This window comes from Oncorhynchus masou, chromosome 18 (genome assembly GCF_036934945.1).
Source record: "Oncorhynchus masou masou isolate Uvic2021 chromosome 18, UVic_Omas_1.1, whole genome shotgun sequence".
In the NCBI taxonomy this organism is placed as follows: Eukaryota; Metazoa; Chordata; class Actinopteri; order Salmoniformes; family Salmonidae; genus Oncorhynchus; species Oncorhynchus masou.
The window spans coordinates 78,905,258-78,932,091 of NC_088229.1; the positions used below are offsets into that span (position 1 = coordinate 78,905,258).

A 26,834-nucleotide genomic window follows, 5' to 3' on the forward strand; every position below is an offset into this window, starting at 1 on the left:
TAAATTACTGGGTTCGGCTATTTCAGCCACACCAGTTGCTCACAGGTGTATAATATCGAGCGCCCGGCCATGCAATCTCCATAGACAAACGTTGGCAGTATAATGGCCTTACTGAAGAGCTTAGTGACTTTCAACATCGCACCATCATAGGACAAGTCAGTTCGTCAAATTTCTACCCTGCTGGAGCTGCCCCCCGGTCAACTGTAAGTGTTGTTATTGTGAAGTGGAAACATCTTGGAGCAACAACAGCTCAGCCGTGAAGTGGTAGGCCACACAAGCTCCCAGAACGGGGCCACCGAGTGCTGAAGTACGTAGCCCGTAAAAATCGTCTGTCCTCGGTTGGAACACTCACTACTGAGTTCCAAACTGCCTCTGGAAGCTTCATGAAATGGTTTTCCATAGCCGAGCAGCCGCACACAAGCCTAAGATCACCGTGTGCAATACCAAGCATTAGCTGGAGTGGTGTAAAGCTCACCGTCATTGGACTCTGGAGCAGTGGAAACACATTCTCTGGAGTGATGAATCACGCTTCACCCTCTGGCAGTCAGACAGACAAATCTGGGTTTAGCAGATGCCAGGAGAACGCTACCTGCCCCAATGCATAGTACCCACTGTAAAGTTTGGTGGAGGAGGAGTAATGGTCTGGGGCTGTTTTTCATGGTTCAGGCCCCTTGGTTCCAGTGAAGGGAAATCTTAACGCTACAGCATTCAATAACATTCTAGATGATTCTGTTGCAACAGTTTGGGGAAGGCCATTTCCTGTTTCAGCATGACAATGCCCCCCGAGCATAAAGCGAGGTCTATACAGAAATGGTTAGTTGAGATCAGTGTAGAAGAACTTGACTGGCCTGCACAGAGCCCTGACCTCAACCCTATCGAATACCTTTGGTAAGAATTGGAACGCTGACTGCAAGCCAGACCTAATCGCCCAACATCAGTGCCCTAATATTCTTGTGCACTAATGCTCTTGTGGCTGAAACGAAGCAAGTCCCCGCAGCAATGTTCCTACATCTAGTGGAAAGCCTTCCCAGAAGAGTGGAGGCTGTTATAGCAGCAATGTTCCTACATCTAGTGGAAAGCCTTCCCAGAAGAGTGGAAGCTGTTATAGCAGCAATGTTCCTACATCTAGTGGAAAGCCTTACCAGAAGAGTGGAGGCTGTTATAGCAGCAATGTTCCTACATCTAGTGGAAAGCCTTCCCAGAAGAGTGGAGGCTGTTATAGCAGCAATGTTCCTACATCTAGTGGAAAGCCTTCCCAGAAGAGTGGAAGCTGTTATAGCAGCAATGTTCCTACATCTAGTGGAAAGCCTTCCCAGAAGAGTGGAGGCTGTTATAGCAGCAATGTTCCTACATCTAGTGGAAAGCCTTCCCAGAAGAGTGGAGGCTGTTATAGCAGCAATGTTCCTACATCTAGTGGAAAGCCTTCCCAGAAGAGAGTAGGCTGTTATAGCAGCAATGTTCCAACATCTAGTGGAAAAGCCTTCCCAGAAGAGTGGAGGCTGTTATAGTAGCAATGTTCCAACATCTAGTGGAAAGCCTTCCCAGAAGAGTGGAGGCTGTTATAGCAGCAATGTTCCAACATCTAGTGGAAAACCTTCCCAGAAGAGTGGAGGCTGTTATAGGAGCCATGGGGGGCAGCCAACTCCATATTAATGCTCATGATTTTGGAATGAGACGTTCGACAGGCAGGTGTCCACATACTTTTGGTCATGTAGTGTACTGTTCTATACTCTATAGTCCCTCTGTCCTCTGTCTTCTGAACCTTACTGTTCTATACTCTATAGTCCCTCTGTCCTCTGTCTTCTAAACCTTACTGTTCTATACTCTATAGTCCCTCTGTCCTCTGTCCTCTGTCTTCTGAACCTTACTGTTCTATATTCTATAGTCCCTCTGTCCTCTGAACCTTACTGTTCTATACTCTATAGTCCCTCTGTCCTCTGCCTTCTGAACCTTACTGTTCTATACTCTATAGTCCCTCTGTCCTCTGTCCTCTGAACCTTACTGTTCTATACTCTATAGTCCCTCTGTCCTCTGAACCTTACTGTTCTATACTCTATTGTCCCTCTGTCCTCTGAACCTTACTGTTCTATACTCTATAGTCCCTCTGTCCTCTGTCCTCTGAACCTTACTGTTCTATACTCTATAGTCCCTCTGTCATCTGTCTTCTGAACCTTACTGTTCTATACTCTATAGTCCCTCTGTCCTCTGTCCTCTGAACCTTACTGTTCTATACTCTATAGTCCCTCTGTCCTCTGAACCTTACTGTTCTATACTCTATAGTCCCTCTGTCCTCTGTCTTCTGAACCTTACTGTTCTATACTCTATAGTCCCTCTGTCTTCTGAACCCTACTGTTCTATACTCTATAGTCCCTCTGTCCTCTGAACCTTACTGTTCTATACTCTATAGTCCCTCTGTCCTCTGTCCTCTGAACCTTACTGTTCTATACTCTATAGTCCCTCTGTCTTCTGAACCTTACTGTTCTATACTCTATAGTCCCTCTGTCCTCTGTCCTCTGAACCTTACTGTTCTATACTCTATAGTCCCTCTGTCCTCTGAACCTTACTGTTCTATACTCTATAGTCCCTCTGTCCTCTGAACCTTACTGTTCTATACTCTATAGTCCCTCTGTCCTCTGTCTTCTGCTCTGCTTCCTCTTTGGAGTTTAGGCTGGGTTACTGTAAAGCGCTTGGTGACAACATTACCAATCAATCAATTTGATTGATTCCTTCACCTTTGACCTCTGACCTCTAACAATGTTACTTCCTGTCCCCCAGGTTACCCCTGTACCTCCTCTTCCTGACCATCAGTATGGTGTTCCTGGTAGTAAACCTGACCTGTGCCCTGCTAGTGAGGATGAGCACCACAGAGACCCAGACCATTGTACTGATCAGAGTTACCATCAACGATACACTGTTTGTCCTGTGTGCCATCTCCCTCTCCCTCTGCCTCTACAAGATCGCCAAGATGTCCCTGGCTAATCTCTACCTGGAGTCCAAGGTAAGAGATGTACACACACACACACACACACACACACACCAATCCTTGGTTTAAATACATGTGTATTTGGTAATCATAATACTTGTTTAGCGTGTATTTGAGTATCTTTGTACTTTAAGCATTTGTACATCGTTATGACATTTCTAATGTCTTTATTATTTTGAAACTTCTGTACGTGTAATGTTTACTGTTCATTTTTATTGTTTATTTCACTTTTGTATATCTTACCTTTATTTAACCAGGCAAGTCAGTTAAGAACAAATTCTTATTTTCAATGACGGCCTAGGAACAGTGGGTTAACTGCCTGTTCAGGGGCAGAACGACAGATTTGTACCTTGGTCCAACACTCTAACCACTAGGCTACCCTGCCGCCCTATATCATCTACCTTACTTGCTTTGGCAATGTTAACACATGTTTCCCATGCCAATGAAGCCCTTTGAGTTGAATTGAGTGAGTGCACTTGCTTACACAGTGCCTGCCCTGCGCCCTGCCGAGTGTGCTGCTGTAGACACGGCTGTGTGAGCATCGAGAATCAAATGGCACAGTTGGGTAGTTGACGTGTATCAGCTTCTCTAACCTGGTCCCAGATTCGTTGGTACCGTCTGGCCTACTCGTTGAGGACCATAGGAGATGTCAGGACAAACAGATCTGGGACCAGACGACCTGACATGCTCTATAAAGACATAGGAGATGTCAGGACAGCACAAACAGATCTGGGACCAGGTTCTATGATTCACACAAAGCTACAACTATTGCTATCTGAGACGGTGTGTTTTATTTCCCAGGGAACCTCATTGTGCCAGGTGACAGCTATAGGAGCCACAGTCACCCTGCTGTATACATCCAGAGCCTGTTACAACCTGCTGGTTCTGGCCCTCACCAACGTGAAGAGCATCAACTCCTTCGACTACGACTGGTACAATGTATCTGACCAGGTAATACTGTACGGCAGTGTCTTTCCTGGTCCTTCTGTCACATAATTCCTCTCATCCAGGTTGAAGTCTAGTGGTTAATAACTGAAAGGACGTTGGTTTGTATCCACGAGCAGAACACATGAAAAATGTGTTGAGGTGTCCTTGAGCAAGGCACTTAACCTCATGTAAGTCGCTCTGGATAAGAGGTAAGTCAGTTAAGCGTGTTAACCCTCGCTGCCGGCCCAGTCTCGTCCTCAGAACAGGTGCAGAGCAGCTTTACGGACAGATCCCTGTCCCCACATCCTTCAACATCTCTCCCTGTCCCCACATCCTTCAACATCTCTCCCTGTCCCAGTCTGCTGTCCCCACATCCTTCAACATCTCTCCCTGTCCCCACATCCTTCAACATCTCTCCCTGTCCCAGTCTGCTGTCCCCACATCCTTCAACATCTCTCCCTGTCCCCACATCCTTCAACATCTCTCCCTGTCCCAGTCTGTTGTCCCCACATCCTTCAACATCTCTCCCTGTCCCACTCTGCTGTCCCCACATCCTTCAACATCTCTCCCTGTCCCCACATCCTTCAACATCTCTCCCTGTCCCAGTCTGCTGTCCCCACATCCTTCAACATCTCTCCCTGTCCCCACATCCTTCAACATCTCTCCCTGTCCCAGTCTGTTGTCCCCACATCCTTCAACATCTCTCCCTGTCCCACTCTGCTGTCCCCACATCCTTCAACATCTCTCCCTGTCCCCACATCCTTCAACATCTCTCCCTGTCCCAGTCTGTTGTCCCCACATCCTTCAACATCTCTCCCTGTCCCCACATCCATCAACATCTCTCCCTGTCCCAGTCGGTTGTCCCCACATCCTTCAACATCTCTCCCTGTCCCAGTCTGTTGTCCCCACATCCTTCAACATCTCTCCCTGTCCCCACATCCTTCAACATCTCTCCCTGTCCCAGTCTGTTGTCCCCACATCCTTCAACATCTCTCCCTGTCCCCACATCCTTCAACATCTCTCCCTGTCTCAGTCTGTTGTCCCCACATCCAACATCTCTCCCTGTCCCCACATCCTTCAACATCTCTCCCTGTCCCAGTCTGTTGTCCCCACATCCTTCAACATCTCTCCCTGTCCCCACATCCTTCAACATCTCTCCCTGTCCCAGTCGGTTGTCCCCACATCCTTCAACATCTCTCCCTGTCCCACTCTGTTGTCCCCACATCCTTCAACATCTCTCCCTGTCCCCACATCCTTCAACATCTCTCCCTGTCCCACTCTGTTGTCCCCACATCCTTCAACATCTCTCCCTGTCCCACTCTGTTGTCCCCACATCCTTCAACATCTCTCCCTGTCCCAGTCTGCTGTCCCCACATGCTTCAAGATGGCCACCATTATTCTTGTACTCAATAAAGGAAGGTAACTGAGCTAAATTAATGTCCCCTTCAGACATCATGAAGTTTGAGAGGCTAGTTAAGGACCACATTGCCTTTACCTTACTCAACAACTTAGACCAAACGCCTTAAAGCCTCTCAGAGTAGGAGTGCTGGTCTAAGATCATGTCTTAAAGCCTCTCAGTGTAGGAGTGCTGGTCTAGGATCAGGTCTTAAAGCCTCTCTGAGTAGGAATGCTGGTCTAGGATCAGGTCTTAAAGCCTCTCAGTGTAGGGGTACTGGTCTAGGATCAGGTCTTAAAGCCTCTCAGTGTAGGGGTGCTGGTCTAGGCTCAGGTCTTAAAGCCTCTCAGAGTAGGGGTGCTGGTCTAGGATCAGGTCTTAAAGCCTCTCAGTGTAGGGGTACTGGTCTAGGCTCAGGTCTTAAAGCCTCTCAGAGTAGGGGTGCTGGTCTAGGATCAGGTCTTAAAGCCTCTCAGTGTAGGGGTACTGGTCTAGGATCAGGTCTTAAAGCCTCTCAGTGTAGGGGTACTGGTCTAGGATCAGGTCTTAAAGCCTCTCAGTGTAGGGGTACTGGTCTAGGATCAGGTCTTAAAGCCTCTCAGTGTAGGGGTACTGGTCTAGGATCAGGTCTTAAAGCCTCTCAGTGTAGGGGTACTGGTCTAGGATCAGGTCTTAAAGCCTCTCAGTGTAGGAATGCTGGTCTAGGATCAGGTCTTAAAGCCTCTCAGTGTAGGAGTGCTGGTCTAGGATCAGGTCTTAAAGCCTCTCTGAGTAGGAATGCTGGTCTAGGATCAGGTCTTAAAGCCTCTCAGTGTAGGGGTACTGGTCTAGGATCAGGTCTTAAAGCCTCTCAGTGTAGGGGTACTGGTCTAGGATCAGGTCTTAAAGCCTCTCAGTGTAGGGGTGCTGGTCTAGGCTCAGGTCTTAAAGCCTCTCAGAGTAGGGGTGCTGGTCTAGGATCAGGTCTTAAAGCCTCTCAGTGTAGGGGTACTGGTCTAGGATCAGGTCTTAAAGCCTCTCAGTGTAGGGGTACTGGTCTAGGATCAGGTCTTAAAGCCTCTCAGTGTAGGGGTACTGGTCTAGGATCAGGTCTTAAAGCCTCTCAGTGTAGGGGTACTGGTCTAGGATCAGGTCTTAAAGCCTCTCAGTGTAGGGGTACTGGTCTAGGATCAGGTCTTAAAGCCTCTCAGTGTAGGGGTACTGGTCTAGGATCAGGTCTTAAAGCCTCTCAGTGTAGGGGTACTGGTCTAGGATCAGGTCTTAAAGCCTCTCAGTGTAGGGGTACTGGTCTAGGATCAGGTCTTAAAGCCTCTCAGTGTAGGGGTACTGGTCTAGGATCAGGTCTTAAAGCCTCTCAGTGTAGGGGTACTGGTCTAGGATCAGGTCTTAAAGCCTCTCAGTGTAGGGGTACTGGTCTAGGATCAGGTCTTAAAGCCTCTCAGTGTAGGGGTACTGGTCTAGGATCAGGTCTTAAAGCCTCTCAGTGTAGGGGTACTGGTCTAGGATCAGGTCTTAAAGCCTCTCAGTGTAGGGGTACTGGTCTAGGATCAGGTCTTAAAGCCTCTCAGTGTAGGGGTACTGGTCTAGGATCAGGTCTTAAAGCCTCTCAGTGTAGGGGTACTGGTCTAGGATCAGGTCTTAAAGCCTCTCAGTGTAGGGGTACTGGTCTAGGATCAGGTCTTAAAGCCTCTCAGTGTAGGGGTACTGGTCTAGGATCAGGTCTTAAAGCCTCTCAGTGTAGGGGTACTGGTCTAGGATCAGGTCTTAAAGCCTCTCAGTGTAGGGGTACTGGTCTAGGATCAGGTCTTAAAGCCTCTCAGTGTAGGGGTACTGGTCTAGGATCAGGTCTTAAAGCCTCTCAGTGTAGGGGTACTGGTCTAGGATCAGGTCTTAAAGCCTCTCAGTGTAGGGGTACTGGTCTAGGATCAGGTCTTAAAGCCTCTCAGTGTAGGGGTACTGGTCTAGGATCAGGTCTTAAAGCCTCTCAGTGTAGGGGTACTGGTCTAGGATCAGGTCTTAAAGCCTCTCAGTGTAGGGGTACTGGTCTAGGATCAGGTCTTAAAGCCTCTCAGTGTAGGGGTACTGGTCTAGGATCAGGTCTTAAAGCCTCTCAGTGTAGGGGTACTGGTCTAGGATCAGGTCTTCCCTGGCCAGATCAGCACTCCTATATTCTGACGCTTAATTCAATCCGTATTTCGGACGTTCAGCATTACAGCCTGATTGAAATGTAAAGGCAGTGTACCCAGCGTCAGCGGTGACTGAATTCATGTTAAACACTGAATATATTAAATGCTGCATATGTAATTCATGTTACACGCTGCATATGTCTATAGTTTACATAGGATCCAGACTGAATAGAGGAAGCCCTTAGTTTATATAGGATGTTGTGGTTGACTGTGTTTATACTGAGCTTATCTGACTTCAGACTCTAACATTACATCCTGTCTGTGTGGTGTCTCAGGCAGACCTGCAGTCGACCCTGGGAGACGCGGGGTACATTGTGTTTGGGGTGATTCTGTTTGTCTGGGAGCTGCTGCCAACCTCTCTGGTCGTCTACTTCTTCAGGGTCCGACAGCCTCACCAGGACAAGGTGAGGAGTGTGTGTGTGTTTGTGTGTGTGTGTGATGACATGGACGTTGATTAGGCAGATCCCCGTTGGGTTAAATGTGGAAGACACGTATGGTTTCAACTGAGGAGGTTTCCCCTTCCCCAATACACGCTACTGTTCATTGGTTAAAACGTGTTCTGTCTTTCCCAATAAACACACACAGACACAGACACAGACACAGACACACAGACACAGACACACACACACACACACACACACACAGAGAGAGAGAGGACCAGGATAAGCAGCAGTGTTAGGCCGCAGCAATTTTCTTGATCTCCTTGTAACTGCTTTGCTCAAGGGCACAATGGCAGGAGAGGGTTTACTGTGAACTGCTCTATACAGGGATGGGGTCAAGTACAGCTGAATGCCAGTCAGGAAGCACACTGAAACTCTCATTCCAATGTTCTTCAATGCTTTTCAATAAGGGAAATGTGGAATTGGAAAAGGTTTACTTGACCCCTAACCCTGGTACTATCCACTGACCCTAAAGGCTGGTTTCCTGGACACAGAGACCCCTAACCCTGGGACTATCCACTGAGCCTAAAGGCTGGTTTCCTGGACACAGAGACCCCTAACCCTGGTACTATCCACTGAGCCTAAAGGCTGGTTTCCTGGACACAGAGACCCCTAACCCTGATACTATCCACTGAGCCTAAAGGCTGGTTTCCTGGACACAGAGACCCCTAACCCTGGTACTATCCACTGAGCCTAAAGGCTGGTTTCCTGGACACAGAGACCCCTAACCCTGGTACTATCCACTGACCCTAAAGGCTGGTTTCCTGGGCACAGAGACCCCTATCCCTGGTACTATCCACTGAGCCTAAAGGCTGGTTTCCTGGACACAGAGACCCCTAACCCTGGTACTATCCACTGACCCTAAAGGCTGGTTTCCTGGGCACAGAGACCCCTATCCCTGGTACTATCCACTGACCCTAAAGGCTGGTTTCCTGGACACAGAGACCCCTATCCCTGGTACTATCCACTGACCCTAAAGGCTGGTTTCCTGGACACAGAGACCCCTAACCCTGGTACTATCCACTGAGCCTAAAGGCTGGTTTCCTGGGCACAGAGACCCCTATCCCTGGTACTATCCACTGAGCCTAAAGGCTGGTTTCCTGGACACAGAGACCCCTAACCCTGGTACTATCCACTGACCCTAAAGGCTGGTTTCCTGGGCACAGAGACCCCTATCCCTGGTACTATCCACTGACCCTAAAGGCTGGTTTCCTGGACACAGAGACCCCTATCCCTGGACCCCTAACCCTGGAACTATCCACTGACCCTAAAGGCTGGTTTCCTGGACACAGAGACCCCTAACCCTGGTACTATCCACTGAGCCTAAAGGCTGGTTTCCTGGACACAGAGACCCCTAACCCTGGTACTATCCACTGAGCCTAAAGGCTGGTTTCCTGGACACAGAGACCCCTAACCCTGGTACTATCCACTGACCCTAAAGGCTGGTTTCCTGGACACAGAGACCCCTAACCCTGGTACTATCCACTGACCCTAAAGGCTGGTTTCCTGGACACAGAGACCCCTAACCCTGGTACTATCCACTGACCCTAAAGGCTGGTTTCCTGGACACAGAGACCCCTAACCCTGGTACTATCCACTGACCCTAAAGGCTGGTTTCCTGGGCACAGAGACCCCTATCCCTGGTACTATCCACTGACCCTAAAGGCTGGTTTCCTGGACACAGAGACCCCTAACCCTGGTACTATCCACTGACCCTAAAGGCTGGTTTCCTGGGCACAGAGACCCCTATCCCTGGTACTATCCACTGAGCCTAAAGGCTGGTTTCCTGGACACAGAGACCCCTAACCCTGGTACTATCCACTGACCCTAAAGGCTGGTTTCCTGGACACAGAGACCCCTAACCCTGGTACTATCCACTGAGCCTAAAGGCTGGTTTCCTGGACACAGAGACCCCTATCCCTGGTACTATCCACTGACCCTAAAGGCTGGTTTCCTGGGCACAGAGACCCCTAACCCTGGGACTATCCACTGACCCTAAAGGCTGGTTTCCTGGACACAGAGACCCCTAACCCTGGTACTATCCACTGAGCCTAAAGGCTGGTTTCCTGGACACAGAGACCCCTAACCCTGGTACTATCCACTGAGCCTAAAGGCTGGTTTCCTGGACACAGAGACCCCTAACCCTGGTACTATCCACTGAGCCTAAAGGCTGGTTTCCTGGACACAGAGACCCCTAACCCTGGTACTATCCACTGACCCTAAAGGCTGGTTTCCTGGGCACAGAGACCCCTAACCCTGGGACTATCCACTGACCCTAAAGGCTGGTTTCCTGGACACAGAGACCCCTAACCCTGGTACTATCCACTGACCCTAAAGGCTGGTTTCCTGGGCACAGAGACCCCTAACCCTGGGACTATCCACTGACCCTAAAGGCTGGTTTCCTGGACACAGAGACCCCTAACCCTGGTACTATCCACTGAGCCTAAAGGCTGGTTTCCTGGACACAGAGACCCCTAACCCTGGTACTATCCACTGAGCCTAAAGGCTGGTTTCCTGGACACAGAGACCCCTAACCCTGGTACTATCCACTGACCCTAAAGGCTGGTTTCCTGGGCACAGAGACCCCTAACCCTGGGACTATCCACTGACCCTAAAGGCTGGTTTCCTGGACACAGAGACCCCTAACCCTGGTACTATCCACTGACCCTAAAGGCTGGTTTCCTGGACACAGAGACCCCTAACCCTGGTACTATCCACTGAGCCTAAAGGCTGGTTTCCTGGACACAGAGACCCCTAACCCTGGTACTATCCACTGAGCCTAAAGGCTGGTTTCCTGGACACAGAGACCCCTAACCCTGGTACTATCCACTGACCCTAAAGGCTGGTTTCCTGGACACAGAGACCCCTAACCCTGGTACTATCCACTGAGCCTAAAGGCTGGTTTCCTGGACACAGAGACCCCTATCCCTGGTACTATCCACTGAGCCTAAAGGCTGGTTTCCTGGACACAGAGACCCCTATCCCTGGTACTATCCACTGACCCTAAAGGCTGGTTTCCTGGGCACAGAGACCCCTAACCCTGGTACTATCCACTGAGCCTAAAGGCTGGTTTCCTGGACACAGAGACCCCTATCCCTGGTACTATCCACTGACCCTAAAGGCTGGTTTCCTGGGCACAGAGACCCCTAACCCTGGGACTATCCACTGACCCTAAAGGCTGGTTTCCTGGACACAGAGACCCCTATCCCTGGTACTATCCACTGACCCTAAAGGCTGGTTTCCTGGACACAGAGACCCCTAACCCTGGTACTATCCACTGACCCTAAAGGCTGGTTTCCTGGGCACAGAGACCCCTATCCCTGGTACTATCCACTGACCCTAAAGGCTTGTTTCCTGGACACAGAGACCCCTATCCCTGGTACTATCCACTGACCCTAAAGGCTGGTTTCCTGGACACAGAGACCCCTAACCCTGGTACTATCCACTGAGCCTAAAGGCTGGTTTCCTGGACACAGAGACCCCTAACCCTGGTACTATCCACTGAGCCTAAAGGCTGGTTTCCTGGACACAGAGACCCCTAACCCTGGTACTATCCACTGACCCTAAAGGCTGGTTTCCTGGACACAGAGACCCCTAACCCTGGTACTATCCACTGACCCTAAAGGCTGGTTTCCTGGACACAGAGACCCCTAACCCTGGTACTATCCACTGACCCTAAAGGCTGGTTTCCTGGACACAGAGACCCCTAACCCTGGTACTATCCACTGACCCTAAAGGCTGGTTTCCTGGGCACAGAGACCCCTATCCCTGGTACTATCCACTGACCCTAAAGGCTGGTTTCCTGGACACAGAGACCCCTAACCCTGGTACTATCCACTGACCCTAAAGGCTGGTTTCCTGGGCACAGAGACCCCTATCCCTGGTACTATCCACTGAGCCTAAAGGCTGGTTTCCTGGACACAGAGACCCCTAACCCTGGTACTATCCACTGACCCTAAAGGCTGGTTTCCTGGACACAGAGACCCCTAACCCTGGTACTATCCACTGACCCTAAAGGCTGGTTTCCTGGACACAGAGACCCCTAACCCTGGGACTATCCACTGAGCCTAAAGGCTGGTTTCCTGGACACAGAGACCCCTAACCCTGGTACTATCCACTGAGCCTAAAGGCTGGTTTCCTGGACACAGAGACCCCTAACCCTGATACTATCCACTGAGCCTAAAGGCTGGTTTCCTGGACACAGAGACCCCTAACCCTGGTACTATCCACTGAGCCTAAAGGCTGGTTTCCTGGACACAGAGACCCCTAACCCTGGTACTATCCACTGACCCTAAAGGCTGGTTTCCTGGGCACAGAGACCCCTATCCCTGGTACTATCCACTGAGCCTAAAGGCTGGTTTCCTGGACACAGAGACCCCTAACCCTGGTACTATCCACTGACCCTAAAGGCTGGTTTCCTGGGCACAGAGACCCCTATCCCTGGTACTATCCACTGACCCTAAAGGCTGGTTTCCTGGACACAGAGACCCCTATCCCTGGTACTATCCACTGACCCTAAAGGCTGGTTTCCTGGACACAGAGACCCCTAACCCTGGTACTATCCACTGAGCCTAAAGGCTGGTTTCCTGGGCACAGAGACCCCTATCCCTGGTACTATCCACTGAGCCTAAAGGCTGGTTTCCTGGACACAGAGACCCCTAACCCTGGTACTATCCACTGACCCTAAAGGCTGGTTTCCTGGGCACAGAGACCCCTATCCCTGGTACTATCCACTGACCCTAAAGGCTGGTTTCCTGGACACAGAGACCCCTATCCCTGGTACTATCCACTGACCCTAAAGGCTGGTTTCCTGGACACAGAGACCCCTAACCCTGGTACTATCCACTGAGCCTAAAGGCTGGTTTCCTGGACACAGAGACCCCTAACCCTGGTACTATCCACTGAGCCTAAAGGCTGGTTTCCTGGACACAGAGACCCCTAACCCTGGTACTATCCACTGACCCTAAAGGCTGGTTTCCTGGACACAGAGACCCCTAACCCTGGTACTATCCACTGACCCTAAAGGCTGGTTTCCTGGACACAGAGACCCCTAACCCTGGTACTATCCACTGACCCTAAAGGCTGGTTTCCTGGACACAGAGACCCCTAACCCTGGTACTATCCACTGACCCTAAAGGCTGGTTTCCTGGGCACAGAGACCCCTATCCCTGGTACTATCCACTGACCCTAAAGGCTGGTTTCCTGGACACAGAGACCCCTAACCCTGGTACTATCCACTGACCCTAAAGGCTGGTTTCCTGGGCACAGAGACCCCTATCCCTGGTACTATCCACTGAGCCTAAAGGCTGGTTTCCTGGACACAGAGACCCCTAACCCTGGTACTATCCACTGACCCTAAAGGCTGGTTTCCTGGACACAGAGACCCCTAACCCTGGTACTATCCACTGAGCCTAAAGGCTGGTTTCCTGGACACAGAGACCCCTATCCCTGGTACTATCCACTGACCCTAAAGGCTGGTTTCCTGGGCACAGAGACCCCTAACCCTGGGACTATCCACTGACCCTAAAGGCTGGTTTCCTGGACACAGAGACCCCTAACCCTGGTACTATCCACTGAGCCTAAAGGCTGGTTTCCTGGACACAGAGACCCCTAACCCTGGTACTATCCACTGAGCCTAAAGGCTGGTTTCCTGGACACAGAGACCCCTAACCCTGGTACTATCCACTGAGCCTAAAGGCTGGTTTCCTGGACACAGAGACCCCTAACCCTGGTACTATCCACTGACCCTAAAGGCTGGTTTCCTGGGCACAGAGACCCCTAACCCTGGGACTATCCACTGACCCTAAAGGCTGGTTTCCTGGACACAGAGACCCCTAACCCTGGTACTATCCACTGAGCCTAAAGGCTGGTTTCCTGGACACAGAGACCCCTAACCCTGGTACTATCCACTGAGCCTAAAGGCTGGTTTCCTGGACACAGAGACCCCTAACCCTGGTACTATCCACTGACCCTAAAGGCTGGTTTCCTGGGCACAGAGACCCCTAACCCTGGGACTATCCACTGACCCTAAAGGCTGGTTTCCTGGACACAGAGACCCCTAACCCTGGTACTATCCACTGACCCTAAAGGCTGGTTTCCTGGACACAGAGACCCCTAACCCTGGTACTATCCACTGAGCCTAAAGGCTGGTTTCCTGGACACAGAGACCCCTAACCCTGGTACTATCCACTGACCCTAAAGGCTGGTTTCCTGGACACAGAGACCCCTATCCCTGGTACTATCCACTGACCCTAAAGGCTGGTTTCCTGGACACAGAGACCCCTAACCCTGGTACTATCCACTGAGCCTAAAGGCTGGTTTCCTGGACACAGAGACCCCTATCCCTGGTACTATCCACTGACCCTAAAGGCTGGTTTCCTGGGCACAGAGACCCCTAACCCTGGTACTATCCACTGAGCCTAAAGGCTGGTTTCCTGGACACAGAGACCCCTATCCCTGGTACTATCCACTGACCCTAAAGGCTGGTTTCCTGGGCACAGAGACCCCTAACCCTGGGACTATCCACTGACCCTAAAGGCTGGTTTCCTGGACACAGAGACCCCTATCCCTGGTACTATCCACTGACCCTAAAGGCTGGTTTCCTGGACACAGAGACCCCTAACCCTGGTACTATCCACTGACCCTAAAGGCTGGTTTCCTGGGCACAGAGACCCCTATCCCTGGTACTATCCACTGACCCTAAAGGCTGGTTTCCTGGACACAGAGACCCCTATCCCTGGTACTATCCACTGACCCTAAAGGCTGGTTTCCTGGACACAGAGACCCCTAACCCTGGTACTATCCACTGAGCCTAAAGGCTGGTTTCCTGGACACAGAGACCCCTAACCCTGGTACTATCCACTGAGCCTAAAGGCTGGTTTCCTGGACACAGAGACCCCTAACCCTGGTACTATCCACTGACCCTAAAGGCTGGTTTCCTGGACACAGAGACCCCTAACCCTGGTACTATCCACTGACCCTAAAGGCTGGTTTCCTGGACACAGAGACCCCTAACCCTGGTACTATCCACTGACCCTAAAGGCTGGTTTCCTGGACACAGAGACCCCTAACCCTGGTACTATCCACTGACCCTAAAGGCTGGTTTCCTGGGCACAGAGACCCCTATCCCTGGTACTATCCACTGACCCTAAAGGCTGGTTTCCTGGACACAGAGACCCCTAACCCTGGTACTATCCACTGACCCTAAAGGCTGGTTTCCTGGGCACAGAGACCCCTATCCCTGGTACTATCCACTGAGCCTAAAGGCTGGTTTCCTGGACACAGAGACCCCTAACCCTGGTACTATCCACTGACCCTAAAGGCTGGTTTCCTGGACACAGAGACCCCTAACCCTGGTACTATCCACTGAGCCTAAAGGCTGGTTTCCTGGACACAGAGACCCCTATCCCTGGTACTATCCACTGACCCTAAAGGCTGGTTTCCTGGGCACAGAGACCCCTAACCCTGGGACTATCCACTGACCCTAAAGGCTGGTTTCCTGGACACAGAGACCCCTAACCCTGGTACTATCCACTGAGCCTAAAGGCTGGTTTCCTGGACACAGAGACCCCTAACCCTGGTACTATCCACTGAGCCTAAAGGCTGGTTTCCTGGACACAGAGACCCCTAACCCTGGTACTATCCACTGAGCCTAAAGGCTGGTTTCCTGGACACAGAGACCCCTAACCCTGGTACTATCCACTGACCCTAAAGGCTGGTTTCCTGGGCACAGAGACCCCTAACCCTGGGACTATCCACTGACCCTAAAGGCTGGTTTCCTGGACACAGAGACCCCTAACCCTGGTACTATCCACTGACCCTAAAGGCTGGTTTCCTGGGCACAGAGACCCCTAACCCTGGGACTATCCACTGACCCTAAAGGCTGGTTTCCTGGACACAGAGACCCCTAACCCTGGTACTATCCACTGAGCCTAAAGGCTGGTTTCCTGGACACAGAGACCCCTAACCCTGGTACTATCCACTGAGCCTAAAGGCTGGTTTCCTGGACACAGAGACCCCTAACCCTGGTACTATCCACTGACCCTAAAGGCTGGTTTCCTGGGCACAGAGACCCCTAACCCTGGGACTATCCACTGACCCTAAAGGCTGGTTTCCTGGACACAGAGACCCCTAACCCTGGTACTATCCACTGACCCTAAAGGCTGGTTTCCTGGACACAGAGACCCCTAACCCTGGTACTATCCACTGAGCCTAAAGGCTGGTTTCCTGGACACAGAGACCCCTAACCCTGGTACTATCCACTGACCCTAAAGGCTGGTTTCCTGGACACAGAGACCCCTATCCCTGGTACTATCCACTGACCCTAAAGGCTGGTTTCCTGGACACAGAGACCCCTAACCCTGGTACTATCCACTGAGCCTAAAGGCTGGTTTCCTGGACACAGAGACCCCTATCCCTGGTACTATCCACTGACCCTAAAGGCTGGTTTCCTGGGCACAGAGACCCCTAACCCTGGTACTATCCACTGAGCCTAAAGGCTGGTTTCCTGGACACAGAGACCCCTATCCCTGGTACTATCCACTGACCCTAAAGGCTGGTTTCCTGGGCACAGAGACCCCTAACCCTGGGACTATCCACTGACCCTAAAGGCTGGTTTCCTGGACACAGAGACCCCTAACCCTGGTACTATCCACTGAGCCTAAAGGCTGGTTTCCTGGACACAGAGACCCCTAACCCTGGTACTATCCACTGAGCCTAAAGGCTGGTTTCCTGGGCACAGATTAATCCTTGTTAGACTAAAAAGCATGTTCAATGGAAATTCTTCATTTAGTGTGATTTTAGTCTAATACTAGGTGTGATTTGTGTCTGGGACAGATTGGGTTTAGTATCATAGAAATCTTGAACTAGAACACCCCCTAGCCACACCCTGACCTACGACACCATAGAGAACCAAAGGCTCTCATTGGTCAGGGCGTGACAAGGTGTGATTTGTGTCTGGGACAGAGTGGGTTTAGTATGATAGGAATTTGACGGATATCTGGTTTTGTTGTTCTCCAGAGTGGGACGGGACTCCCAGGACACGTCTTCTCGTCCAGGGCCTATTTCTTTGACAACCCTCGACGTTATGACAGTGATGACGACCTGGTATGGAGCATCATCCCTCAGGACGTACAGGCCAGGTACATAAACAACAGACAATCAAATTGTATTTGTCACATGCACTGAATACAACAGGTGTAGGGTAGACCTTATCGTGAAATGCTGAATACAACAGGTGTAGACCTTATCGTGAAATGCTGAATACAACAGGTGTAGACCTTATCGTGAAATGCTGACTTACGACTCGTTAACCAACAATGCAGTTTTAAGACAAATAAGATTAACAAAAACAAAAAAAATCGAAATAAACTCAAATTAAAAGGGTGGAAGAATCTCAAATCTCAAATATATTTAGATTTGTTTAACACGTTTTTGGTTCCTACATGATTCCATATGTGTTATTTCATAGTTTTGATGTCTTCACTATTATTCTACAATGTAGAAAATAGTACAAATAAAGAAAAACTTGAATGAGTAGGTGTGTCCAAACTGTTGACTGGTAGATTATATATAGTATATCACAAAAGTGAGTACACTCCTCAAATTTTTGCAAATATTTGAGTATATCTTGTCATGTGACAACACTGAAGAAATGTCACTTTGCTACTGTGGGGCGGCAGGGTAGCCTAGTGGTTAGAGCGTTGGACTAGTAACCGGAAGGTTGCGAGTTCAAACCCCCGAGCTGACAAGGTACAAATCTGTCGTTCTGCCCCTGAACAGGCAGTTAACCCACTGTTCCCAGGCCGTCATTGAAAATAAGAATTTGTTCTTAATTAACTGACTTGCCTGGTTAAATAAAGGTAAAAAAAATAATTAAAAAAAAGTAGTGTGTACAGCTTGTATAACAGTGTAAATTTGCTGTCCCCTCAAAATAACTCAACACACAGCCATTAATGTCTAAACCGCTGGCAACAAAAGTGAGTACACCCCTAAGTGAAAATGTCCAAATTGGGGCCCAATTAGCCATTTTCCCTCCCCTGTGTCATGTGACTCGTTAGTGTTACAAGGTCTCAGATGTGAATGGGGAGCAGGTGTGTTAAATTTGGTGTCATTGCTCTCACACTCTCTCATGCTGACTGGTCACTGGAAGTTCAACATGGCACCTCATGGCAAAGAACTCTCTGAGGATCTAAAAAAAAGAATTGTAGCTCTACATAAAGATGGCCTGGGCTATAAGAAGATTGCCAAGACCCTGAAACTGAGCTGCAGCACGGTGGCCAAGACCATACAGCGGTTTAACTGGACAGGTTCCACTCAGAACAGGCCTCACCATGGTCGACCAAAGAAATTGAGTGCACGTACTCAGCTTCATATCTAGAGGTTGTCTTTGGGAAATAGACGTATGAGTGCTGCCAGCATTGCTGCAGAGGTTGAAGGGGTGGGGGATCAGCCTGTCAGTGCTCTGACCATACGCCGTACACTGCATCAAATTGGTCTGCATGGCTGTCGTCCCAGAAGGAAGCCTCTTCTAAAGATGATGCACAAGAAAGCCCGCAAACAGTTTGCTGAAGACAAGCAGACTAAGGACATGGATTCCTGGAACCATGTCTTGTTGTCTGATGAGACCAAGATAAACTTCCGGCGCCGACAGAGATGGCCGCCTCGCTTCGCGTTCCTAGGAAACTATGCAGTTTTTTGTTTTTTTTACGTGTTATTTCTTACATTAGTACCCCAGGTCATCTTAGGTTTCATTACATACAGTCGAGAAGAACTACTGTATATAAGATCAGCGTCAACTCACCATCAGTACGACCAAGAATATGTTTTTCGCGACGCGGATCCTGTGTTCTGCCTTACAAACAGGACAACGGAATGGATCGCATGCAGCGACCCAAAAAAACGACTCCGAAAAAGAGGGAAACGTGGCGGTCTTCTGGTCAGACTACGGAGACGGGCACATCGTGCCCCACTTCCTAGCATTCTTCTTGCCAATGTCCAGTCTCTTGACAACAAGGTTGATGAAATCCGAGCAAGGGTAGCATTCCAGAGGGACATCAGAGACTGTAACGTTCTGTGCTTCACGGAAACATGGCTCACTGGAGAGACGCTATCCGAAGCGGTGCAGCCAACGGGTTTCTCCACGCATCGCGCCGACAAAAACAAACACCTTTCTGGTAAGAAGAGGGGTGGGGGTGTATGCCTTATGGCTAACGAGGCATGGTGCGATGAAAGAAACATACAGGAACTCAAATCCTTCTGTTCACCTGATTTAGAATTCCTCACAATCAAATGTAGACTGCATTATCTACCAAGAGAATTCTCTTCGATTATAATCAAAGCCGTATATATCCCCCCCCAAGCAGACACATCGATGGCTCTGAACAAACTTTATTTAACTCTTTGCAAACTGGAAACCATTTATCCGGAGGCTGCACTCATTGTTGTTGGGGATTTTAACAAGGCTAATCTGAAAACAAGACTCCCTAAATTTTATCAGCATATCGATTGCGCAACCAGGGGCGGAAAAACCTTGGATCACTGTTACTCTAACTTCCGCGACGCATATAAGGCCCTGCCCCGCCCCCCTTTCGGAAAAGCTGACCACGACTCCATTTTGCTGATACCTGCCTATAGACAAAAGCTAAAAAAAGAAGCTCCCACGCTGAGGTCTGTCCAACGCTGGTCCGACCAAGCTGACTCCACACTCCAAGACTGCTTCCATCACGTGGACTGGGACATTGACAAATACGCTGATTCGGTGTGCGAGTTCATTAGAACGTGCGTTGAAGATGTCATTCCCATAGCAACGATTAAAACATTCCCTAACCAGAAACCTTGGATTGATGGCAGCATTCGCGTGAAACTGAAAGCGCGAACCACTGCTTTCAATCAGGGCAAGGTGTCTAGTAACATGACTGAATACAAACAATGCAGCTATTCCCTATCAAACAAGCTAAGCGTCAGTACAGAGACAAAGTAGAATCCCAATTCAACGGCTCAGACACAAGAGGCATGTGGCAGGGTCTACAGTCAATCACGGACTACAGGAAGAAATCCAGCCCAGTCACGGACCAGGATGTCTTGCTCCCAAGCAGACTAAATAACTTTTTTGCCCGCTTTGAGGACAATACAGTGCCACTGACACTGCCTGCAACGGAAAAATGCGGTCTCTCCTTCACTGCAGCCGAGGTGAGTAAAACATTTAAATGTGTTAAACCTCGCAAGGCTGCAGGCCCAGACGGCATCCCCAGCCGCGCCCTCAGAGCATGCGCAGACCAGCTGGCTGGTGTGTTTACGGACATATTCAATCAATCCCTATACCAGTCTGCTGTTCCCACATGCTTCAAGAGGGCCACCATTGTTCCTGTTCCCAAGAAAGCTAAGGTAACTGAGCTAAACGACTACCGCCCCGTAGCACTCACTTCCGTCATCATGAAGTGCTTTGAGAGACTAGTCAAGGACCATATCACCTCCACCCTACCTGACACCCTAGACCCACTCCAATTTGCTTACCGCTCAAATAGGTCCACAGACGATGCAATCTCAACCACACTGCACACTGCCCTAACCCATCTGGACAAGAGGAATACCTATGTGAGAATGCTGTTCATCGACTACAGCTCGGCATTCAACACCATAGTACCCTCCAAGCTCGTCATCAAGCTTGAGACCCTGGGTCTCGACCCCGCCCTGTGCAACTGGGTACTGGACTTCCTGACGGGCCGCCCCCAGGTGGTGAGGGTAGGTAACAACATCTCCTCCCCGCTGATCCTCAACACTGGGGCCCCACAAGGGTGCGTTCTGAGCCCTCTCCTGTACTCCCTGTTCACCCACGACTGCGTGGCCACGCACGCCTCCAACTCAATCATCAAGTTTGCGGACGACACAACAGTGGTAGGCTTGTTTACCAACAACGACGAGACGGCCTACAGGGAGGAGGTGAGGGCCCTCGGAGTGTGGTGTCAGGACAATAACCTCACACTCAACGTCAACAAAACTAAGGAGATGATTGTGGACTTCAGGAAACAGCAGAAGGAACACCCCCCTATCCACATCGATGGAACAGTAGTGGAGAGAGTAGCAAGTTTTAAGTTCCTCGGCATACACATCACAGACAAACTGAATTGGTCCACTCACACAGACAGCATCGTGAAGAAGGCGCAGCAGCGCCTCTTCAACCTAAGGAGGCTGAAGAATTTCGGCTAGTCACCAAAAGCACTCACAAACTTCTACAGATGCACAATCGAGAGCATCCTGGCGGGCTGTATCACCGCCTGGTACGGCAACTGCTCCGCCCTCAACCATAAGGCTCTCCAGAGGGTAGTGAGGTCTGCACAACGCATCACCGGGGGCAAACTACCTGCCCTCCAGGACACCTACACCACCCAGTGTTACAGGAAGGCCATAAAGATCATCAAGGACATCAACCACCCGAGCCACTGCCTGTTCACCCCGCTATCATCCAGAAGGCGAGGTCAGTACAGGTGCATCAAAGCTGGGACCGAGAGACTGAAAAACAGCTTCTATCTCAAGGCCATCAGACTGTTAAACAGCCACCACTAACATTGAGTGGCTGCTGCCAACACACTGACACTGACTCAACTCCAGCCACTTTAATAATGGGAATTGACGGGAAATGATGTAAATATATCACTAGCCACTTTAAACAATGCTACCTTATATAATGTTACTTACCCTACATTATTCATCTCATATGCATACGTATATACTGTACTCTATATCATCGACTGCATCCTTATGTAATACATGTATCACTAGCCACTTTAACTATGCCACTTTGTTTACATACTCATCTCATATGTATATACTGTACTCGATACCATCTACTGTATCTTGCCTATGCTGCTCTGTACCATCACTCATTCATATATCCTTATGTACATATTCTTTATCCCCTTACACTGTGTATAAGACAGTAGTTTAGGAATTGTTAGTTAGATTACTTGTTGGTTATTACTGCATTGTCGGAACTAGAAGCACAAGCATTTCGCTACACTCGCATTAACATCTGCTAACCATGTGTATGTGACAAATAAAATTTGATTTGATTTGATTTAAACGTATTTGGATCAGATGGTGTCAAGTGTGTGTGGCGGCAACCAGGTGAGGAGTACAAAGACAAGTGTGTCTTGCCTACAGTCAAGCATGGTGGTGGGAGTGTCATGGTCTGGGGCTGCATGAGTGCTGCCGGCACTGGGGAGCTACAGTTCATTGAGGGAACCATGAATGCCAACATGTACTGTGACATACTGAAGCAGAGCATGATCCCCTCCCTTCGGAGACTGGGCCGCAGGGCAGTATTCCAACAAGATAACGATCCCAAACACACCTCCAAGAAGACCACTGCCTTGCTAAAGAAGCTGAGGGTAAAGGTGATGGACTGACCAAGCATGTCTCCAGACCTAAACCCTATTGAGCATCTGTGAGGTATCCTCAAATGGAAGGTGGAGGATTGCAAGGTCTATAACATCCACCAGCTCCGTGATGTCGTCATGGAGGAGTGGAAGAGGACTCCAGTAGCAACCTGTGAACTCCATGCCCAAGAGGGTTAAGGCAGTGCTGGAAAATGATGGTGGCCACACAAAATATTGACACTTTAGAAAGTGACAAAATATTGACACTTTCTAATTTGTTAGTCCAAAAATGGATGCCGACAGCAGTCGCACCTTTGGAAGTCATAGCTTGGACTGTAGCCTACTGTGGTTAGTGCGTTGGGCGGCAGGTAGCCTAGTGGTTAGAGCGTTGGGCGGCAGGTAGCCTAATGGTTAGAGCGTTGGGCGGCAGGTAGCCTAGTGGTTAGAGCGTTGGGCGGCAGGTAGCCTAGTGGGTAGAGCGTTGGGCGGCAGGTAGCCTAGTGGTTAGAGCGTTGGGCAGCAGGTAGCCTAGTGGATAGAGCGTTGGGCGGCAGGTAGCCTAGTGGTTAGAGCGTTGGGCAGCAGGTAGCCTAGTGGGTAGAGCGTTGGGCGGCAGGTAGCCTAGTGGTTAGAGCGTTGGGCAGCAGGTAGCCTAGTGGATAGAGCGTTGGGCGGCAGGTAGCCTAGTGGTTAGAGCGTTGGGAGTGAGTCTAGGATTTCTGGGATAATGCCATGAGCCATGACCAGCCTTTCAAAGGACATCATGGCTACAGATGTGAGTGCTACCGGTCGGTATTCATTTAGCCAGGTTACCTTAGTGTTCTTGGGCACAGGGACTATGGTGGTCTACTTGAAACATGTAGGAATTACAGACTCGGTCAGCCAGTTGATCAGCACATGCTCTGAGTATACTGGTAATCCGTCTGACTCTGTGGCCTAGTGAATGTTTAAAGGTCTTACTCACATTGGCTACGGAGCGTGTGATCACACAGTCACACACCAGGGACATTAAAAACACAGACAACCAGGAAAACACACATGCTGCTGTCAGGTATTGCACATTTTAATATCGAAGTGAGGACCGTGACTTGCCTGTGGAGAAGCAAGGACCGGGCTTTCCAATAGAGCTTAGATACATACTGACACCGCATCTCAATTAGTAGAAGTTCTGATCTAGGATCAGATAGGATCAGATCTCCCCCGTCCTTTTTCATCTTACAGGGCAAAACTGATCCTAGATCAGAACTCCTACCGTGAGACTTTGTGAATATGGGCCCAGGAATGTAATGTTTGTTTTGTCTTTGTCCCCAGTTTGACAGCAGACAGCTATGATTGCAGCAGCAGCAGCACAGCCCTGCCCCCAGAGGAGCTCAACCCTTATTGAAGACTTTCTATTGGCCCTGAACCTTATTTAAGAGCTCTGATTGGTCCGGAACTTTTACAAGAGCTCCTATTGGTCCGGAGCTCTTTTTGAAGTCTTCCTGTGGGCCCTTTCTCTTTTTTTTTTGCACACGCCTACACTGATGACCTCACACGAGGGCCTCGGATCGAGACACAGGGGTGAATATCATCAAGGACTTTATTCATTCTATTTTCTACTAGTTTGATCAATAAAGTCAACATATTTTCCAAAGGGCAGTAAGTATTGAGATGATGGTCTTAGGGGGCATACATACTTGCACAAACAAATCTGAATATGTAAAAAGGTTTATAATCAAGGTGTACAACATTGGCAGCTAAGAGCTGAATTGCACTGTACAGTCCATCAGAATATGCATTACCTGAATTAACTATTTTAAAACATGTTTACTGTTTAGAAGCCAACATGACGTATGCAATAATTCATTTACATGTATTTCCTAATCTTGTATGTAAAATGTATCCATTTATATTCTCAATGTCTCCTTTTCATGTTTTTAACACAAGCAGCTAAAATGGTTTATAGGCATTAGTTATCTTTGCTGAGGGAGGAGATGTACTGTACATGTGTTCTGGTCTTTACAATCCTCTCTCACATTGGAGTCTCCATAATAAAAAACTATTTTATAAAACACCTTGATTGTGCTTTAGGACAGTGTGGTGGAACATTCTAATTCTATAGGTGGAACACATTCTAATTCTATAGGTGGAACACATTCTAGTTCTATAGGTGGAACACATTCTAATTCTATAGGTGGAACACATTCTAATTCTATAGGTGGTACATTCTAATTCTATAGGTGGAACATTCTAATTCTATAGGTGGAACACATTCTAGTTCTATAGGTGGAACACATTCTAATTCTATAGGTGGAACAAATTCTAATTATATAGGTGGAACACATTCTAATTCTATGGGTGGAACACATTCTAATTCTATGGGTGGAAAACATTCTAATTCTATAGGTGGAACATTCTAATTCTGTAGGTGCGGAAAATTCTAATTCTGTAGGTGCAACACATTCTAATAATATAGGTGCAACACATTCTAATAATATAGGTGGAACACATTCTAATTCTATAGGTGGAACACATTCTAATTCTATAGGTGGAACATATCCTAATTCTATAGGTGGAACACATTCTAATTCTATAGGTGGAACACATCCTACTTCTATAGGTGGAACACATCCTACTTCTATAGGTGGAACATATCCTAATTCTATAGGTGGAACACATTCTAATTCTATAGGTGGAACACATCCTACTTCTATAGGTGGAACAAATTCTAATAATAAAGGTGGAACACATTCTAATTCTATAGGTGGAACACATTCTAATTCAATAGGTGGAACACATTCTACTTCTATAGGTGGAACATATCCTAATTCTATAGGTGGAACACATTCTAATTCAATAGGTGGAACACATTCTAATTCGATAGGTGGAACACATTCTAATTCTATAGGTGGAACACATCCTAATTCTATAGGTGCGGAAAATTCTAATTCTATAGGTGCAACACATTCTAATAATATAGGTGCAACACATTCTAATAATATAGGTGGAACACGTTCTAATTCTATAGGTGGAACACATTCTAATTCAATAGGTGGAACACATTCTAATTCTATAGGTGGAACACATCCTACTTCTATAGGTGGAACACATCCTACTTCTATAGGTGGAACACATCCTAATTCTATTGGTGGAACACATTATAATTCTATAGGTGGAACATTCTAATTCTGTAGGTGGAACGCATTCTAATTCTGTAGGTGGAACATTCTAATTCTATAGGTGCGGAAAATTCTAATTCTGTAGGTGCAACACATTCTAATAATATAGGTGCAACACATTCTAATAATATAGGTGGAACACATTCTAATTCTATAGGTGGAACACATTCTAATTCAATAGGTGTAACACATTCTAATTCAATAGGTGCAACACATTCTAATAATATAGGTGCAACACATTCTAATAATATAGGTGGAACACATTCTAATTCTATAGGTGGAACACATTCTAATTCAATAGGTGTAACACATTCTAATTCAATAGGTGTAACACATTCTAATTCTATAGGTGGAACACATCCTACTTCTATAGGTGGAACAAATCCTAATTCTATAGGTGGAAAAATCTAATTCTATATATAATAATAATATAGGTGCAACACATTCTAATAATATAGGTGGAACACATTCTAATTCAATAGGTGGAACACATTCTAATTCTATAGGTGGAACACATCCTACTTCTATAGGTGGAACACATCCTACTTCTATAGGTGGAACACATCCTAATTCTATTGGTGGAACACATTCTAATTCTATAGGTGGAACATTCTAATTCTATAAGTGGAACATTCTAATTCTATAGGTGGAACATTCTAATTCTATAGGTGGAACATTCTAATTCTATAGGTGCAACACATTCTAATAATATAGGTGGAACACATTCTAATTCTATAGGTGGAACACATTCTAATTCAATAGGTGGAACACATTCTAATTCTATAGGTGGAACACATCCTACTTCTATAGGTGGAACACATCCTAATTCTATAGGTGGAACACATCCTAATTCTATAGGTGGAAAATTCTAATTCTATAGGTGCAACACATTCTAATTCTGTAGGTGGAACATTCTAATTCTATAGGTGCGGAAAATTCTAATTCTGTAGGTGCAACACATTCTAATAATATAGGTGCAACACATTCTAATAATATAGGTGGAACACATTCTAATTCTATAGGTGGAACACATTCTAATTCAATAGGTGTAACACATTCTAATTCAATAGGTGGAACACATCCTACTTCTATAGGTGGAACACATTCTAATTCTATAGGTGCAACACATTCTAATAATATAGGTGGAACACATTCTAATTCTATAGGTGGAAAATTCTAATTCTATAGGTGCAACACATTCTAATAATATAGGTGCAACACATTCTAATAATATAGGTGGAACACGTTCTAATTCTATAGGTGGAACACATTCTAATTCAATAGGTGGAACACATTCTAATTCTATAGGTGGAACACATCCTACTTCTATAGGTGGAACACATCCTACTTCTATAGGTGGAACACATCC

At 48.0% G+C, this 26,834-nt stretch overlaps 1 protein-coding gene across 1 annotated transcript in view; it reads left to right on the forward strand.

The window, feature by feature from the left end:
* The window catches only part of gpr137ba (G protein-coupled receptor 137Ba), a 35,452-nt gene extending 11,092 nt beyond the window's left edge, over positions 1-24,360 (forward strand). Inside the window, exons 3-7 of the mRNA XM_064924535.1 lie at positions 2,776-2,998; positions 3,785-3,934; positions 7,768-7,896; positions 16,951-17,072; positions 23,619-24,360. Coding sequence (XP_064780607.1) covers positions 2,776-2,998; positions 3,785-3,934; positions 7,768-7,896; positions 16,951-17,072; positions 23,619-23,691 — 697 coding nt within the window. The 3' untranslated portion in view covers positions 23,692-24,360. The remainder of the gene's footprint in view (positions 1-2,775; positions 2,999-3,784; positions 3,935-7,767; positions 7,897-16,950; positions 17,073-23,618) is intronic.
* The last annotated feature ends 2,474 nt before the right edge of the window (positions 24,361-26,834 follow it).